Source organism: Trametes versicolor, assembly GCF_000271585.1.
Source record: "Trametes versicolor FP-101664 SS1 unplaced genomic scaffold TRAVEscaffold_19, whole genome shotgun sequence".
Classification (NCBI taxonomy): Eukaryota; Fungi; Basidiomycota; class Agaricomycetes; order Polyporales; family Polyporaceae; genus Trametes; species Trametes versicolor.
Window position 1 is genome coordinate 142,353 of NW_007360339.1, and position 4,489 is coordinate 146,841.

Consider the following 4,489-nt stretch of genomic DNA (forward strand, 5'->3'; position numbering starts at 1 on the left):
TCGCCATGCCCGTTCGGCCTAAATCGGTCGGATTACCCGAGACACCCGCGCCATTTTGAGAGCTTTGTCCGGGTGGCGGATGGGGCATTCGGATTCGCGCGGAGTGCCCGGGGCGGGAGGATTAGGCCTCCGGAGAACATGAAGATGCCGGCATTCTCGCCGTCTTCCCGCGACAGGCCGTATGCAGCCTGCGGGGGCCCAAAATCAACGTATACGAGCACGATCCCTGAAAATCCTACCATAAGCCGTTTCACCGGCCCGGACGAAGCTTGGGTCCCGGAGGGGGTGTGTGGCTGCGGATGCCTGTTTGTCGTGTGCACAATAAACAGCACAGCGAGGCGGCGGTAATTATATCGTCTGCGGCCGCGATGGCAAGCGAGCCCGTTTAGAATGGCTATTTGTACGTCAATCAGTCATCTCGAGGCGCCGGGAGAAAAGCATCGCCTGCTGTGATTTTGTGGAATCGGTCGAAGCGCGGGAACTCGATGCTGCATAGCGCGGGGTGTCAGATCCAGAGAACTGTGAACTTGTGAAAGCCTTGCGTACGTCAAGACGACCACGGCAGCGACGGAGTCGTCGGATGCATCAAGGAGAGCGGGGGTCGTATATCTTGCCGATTTCGAGGGCAAAGTGGGCAAGCCCGAGGAGCGTCTGGCGGCCAGGATGTGTTAGTGCGCGCTTTCTGTACACCGGGGAAGAATCACGCACTAGTATCCCGACGAAGAGCGCGCTCTTTTTGCCCCTTGAAAGAATAGAGACGGCTCAGAGTCAGCGCCCGATGCCGACGCCGTGGCGTATACGCACGCATCCATAGTCGCCGGATGTAAAACCTGACCAACGATGCGCATCAGATTCTCCGATAATTACTCTAACTGGGGATGCGTGAGGGCTTACAGATGGCAGATGGATGGAAAGCATCATTGAGCCCTACGATCGCGCAAGATCCAGTGAGTAAACAAGGCGCGGGATTGGACGGATGCGGGCCGAGCGTATTTTGATACCCGTAACGATCCGTATGCGAGATTCGACTCAGCGCAAGTCCCGGGCACTCCATCTTGTTGAGAACTCACATCATAGACTCCGTACGCCCATCTGTGCGCCCGTGAGTCGCAGAATCAGGCCACTAGGGTCCTGAACGAATAATCTTGTCTTGACCGCCCACGCCAGAGGATTTCCGAGCTCGGCGATCACGGATCGACGGACGTACGCACATATTAGGCACGCATGGAGCGTCTCGATGGCGCTACGCAGAGCCCTTGTCAGCGGGATTTCGTCCATGACATACGAGCCTGCGCCTACCAGATATAGAAGGCCTGCGATGCAGAGGGCGGGTGTTGTCAGTCTAGACTGCGCTTCAGCCTCAAGTGGGCGTAGCGGCAATGGCGACCCGCGTAGACCTTCAGCCGCGGCGTGTCGGTGCGCCGGTTGCGCTCATAGTAGTGTGCCATTTGGAAGAGGGTCCAGCCGCGCCTACTGGACGGACATGGTGTTTCAGCGCGCGCGCGGAAAGAGTCGGTGATGGCACGGCGCTCACGCTATGGAAATGTAGACGCTGATGAGGCCCGCGCCAGCCGTCGGGCGAACCCCTGCGATCGACACGGTGGCGGTGGCGGCGGTGGAGAGAGAGAGTGAGTGAGTGAGTGAGGTTTGTTTTGTCGCTACGGCGGCATTCATATCGATAGACCGTCGCGAATTTCTTGGGCTCATGGAGCGTGGAGCACCGGCACGCCCTGTATCAAACGCGGCCGCTTTACCCCTGCGCTGGCGCCGAGCCACTTGCAGGAGCCTCACCGTGACTCGGTGCGTTTATAGTCTCCTGAATGCTCCAGACTCCTCTACGCAGCAGGCTATGTGCAGACGACCAGTTTGAGTAGGCAATTATCCCGGGTGAGAGCGACGGACCGGGATGGAGGTTATCGTACGCTGGATCCTGCGAAACCGACGATGGCAGAGCGCTGGGGAGACGGCGGTACGGCGTGATACGCGGTGGGTGAACGTTCCCTCGTTGGAGGTATCGCTCCACGAATCCCTGAGCAGAGTAAAATGGAGGCGGTGTATCGATATGAATGCCGCTGTAAGGGGTTTGATCCATTGACTTCGTGCTGCGCTAAGCCTGCCCTAATCTAGGCCAGAGGGAAAGCTGCGGCAGGCGAGGCGACGGGCGATATCATATAGCCGTGCATCGTTGGCTGAGGCAGCCGATCGCGTGGGGCATAGCATGTGAGACGGATAGCCTAGGGGGCAATGACAGAGTTGGAGGGACTGGCCATCAACGTCGCCCGACGCCCTGAAGGAGCTCCGCGGTGGTGATGTTGCGCGAAAGTTCAATCGCGAGGCGCCGTGCCTTTCGTCGCGAAGTTCCTGCCCGGTGCTGCGTGCATGTGCTCGCGCTGCTCGGGCGGAGGGGCCAGGGGCGTGGAAGCGGCCGGATTCCGCCCGATTTTTGAACGCAGGCCGCCGCCATCCGGCATCTTCCAGATTTGCCTGCCGCATCGTCAAAAGGCAGTGTGAGGAAACCGGCGCTTCGCGGGTGACTTGCGGCCGTTGATGCGGCGAGTCGAGCGAGGCGGTCGGTAAAAACGAGAGTCGAGAAACACGAGGTTGAGTAGGCAAAGTGTCGTATCAAAAGGCTGAGGTTCTGAGTAGATACGTGTGAGGTTTATATGCGAGAAAGCTCAGTCGGAACGGGGATGAGAAGGAAAGAAAAAGCAAGAACTGACGCGCGACAAGTCGAGAGGCCACGGGAGGCGGTCGATATGTCGTCAAGACTCGGTGAGAGGAACGGCCGTCGCAAAGGGCGACGGGCGCAGGAGCGAGAGAAAATGAGAGAACGGCGAAAAGCGTATGCGGGCGACACGGTCACGTGACCGTGCTTCTCCCGCTTCGCTGGCGGTTAGGCGCGCCGCCCTAAGCTTTCAAAATACCTCCCGGGGAAGACGCCCCTGTATGTCTTCCGAACAAGCCCCCTGTTTTATTTTTATGCCTTCGGCACCCACCGGGGCCTACAACGCGGCTGTCTGTTTCCGCTCGGCGCTTTCCCACGACGTTCCCTTTGCCCAGTGCGGTAGGTACGTGATGCCTTTGTGCTCCGGCGTTTTATCAAGGTTCTCACGAGCCTTCCGCCACGCCACAGATCTCTCCGCCCATCCCTCCCCGCATCTGTTCCTCTGCTGGGCTTCCCTACATGCCGTCGCCATGGCGGACCCGCAGCGCGTCCTACGCATAGGGGTTCCTGACGATCATCTGACGCGCACACTATGCCGCTGGGCGCCCGAACTGCAGCAAAAGAACCGGATACGCTCGCACGCCTACCTTCCCCGGCCGTCGACGGAGTTGACTCGCGCCAGGCCAGCGCCGATCTGCTTCCACGTCTATGGCCACAATTCCCCAACTGAGACGCAGACCGCCGCGCATACGGCAGCACAACCCGTGGCCGAGCGCCGCAAGCCCCATGCACACGATCACGTGATCGTGCTTCTCCCGTCGCGGTCTATGCCTGCAACGCAGAGGGGTTGGTTAGCGAAGCGCGCATTCCTTACGTTCGCCCCCCGGGGCTTCTGCGAAGGAGCTCTACTTACCGGCGTCGTGCTATCCAAACAAGGCCCCTCGCATGCGGGGGTTGTCATCCTCGAAATCAAGGCTCGTATCGGCGTCATCGGAGTCCCAACGAGCACCACCCGCCGCAGCGGGGGCAGCCTCCACGAGAGGCGCAATCTGCACGGGAGGAGCGGCCAGCGCGGGAGGGACGGCTTGAACAGGAGGTGCATTCGCCAGCCCTGCAGCGACGTGCGGCACCGGTGCGTTCTTTTGTGCGGCAGCGTCGTCTGTCAACACGGAAACACGCATCGCATTAACGAGCATGTTGATTGGGTCGAATACAGCCGACGTAGTCACTGCGTCTGCCTCGGCAGTAACTACTGGCGCCGCCGCAGGCGGAGCACCGCTAGGGCTACGTCCGCCACGCTGGCCTCGTCTGGTCGCAGACGGCGGGTGCGCAACGCGGTCCGAGAGCGAGCGTCCGCCCGAATGATGCGCTCGGCTGCGACCACGACCGCGACCGCGACCCCAGGGCCCGGCTTGTCCAGCATGCGAGCGGCGACCAAACGGACGGCCGCGTTGGTTGGCTATGCCGCGGTCCCTCTCGGCGTCCATGCGACTGGCCTGTTGCGCAAGACCAGCGATTTGCGTACGGGCGGCCGCGTTGTGCGCAAGAAGTGCGGTGAGCGCATCGGCGCTCATGGAGACGCCAGGGCAGGCGGAAGTCGGACGACGCTCCGCCGCTACCAAGTGAGCATACTCGTGCGGGCACGGAGCATAACGCTAAGCCGCTTCATAAACTTCCGCATGCCCAGCCGGCGGATCGCTGGGGTAGGGTTAGGGTTAGGGGTTAGGGTTAGGGTTAGGGTTAGGGTTAGGGTTAGGGTTAGGGTTAGGGTTAGGGTTAGGGTTAGGGTTAGGGTTAGGGTTAGGGTTAGGGTTAGGGTTAGGG

The 4,489-nt window shown here is 60.7% G+C and overlaps 2 protein-coding genes across 2 annotated transcripts; one reads left to right on the top strand and one right to left on the bottom strand.

Moving 5' to 3' along the window:
* Positions 1-585: 585 nt before the first annotated feature.
* Positions 586-1,448, bottom strand: TRAVEDRAFT_54538 (uncharacterized protein; the record flags this gene model as incomplete). The annotated part of the gene is made up of 7 exons (XM_008047459.1): positions 586-651; positions 709-742; positions 805-830; positions 895-927; positions 1,087-1,243; positions 1,300-1,313; positions 1,398-1,448. 7 exons carry the CDS (start codon positions 1,446-1,448, stop codon positions 586-588), a joined length of 381 nt encoding a protein of 126 aa, XP_008045650.1.
* A 1,747-nt stretch (positions 1,449-3,195) lies between these two features.
* TRAVEDRAFT_25069 (uncharacterized protein) lies at positions 3,196-4,287 on the top strand (the record flags this gene model as incomplete). The annotated part of the gene is made up of 2 exons (XM_008047422.1): positions 3,196-3,797; positions 3,882-4,287. Coding segments are annotated over 2 exons (1,008 nt in total), but the record flags the coding sequence as incomplete, so codon positions are not given.
* Positions 4,288-4,489: the final 202 nt, after the last annotated feature.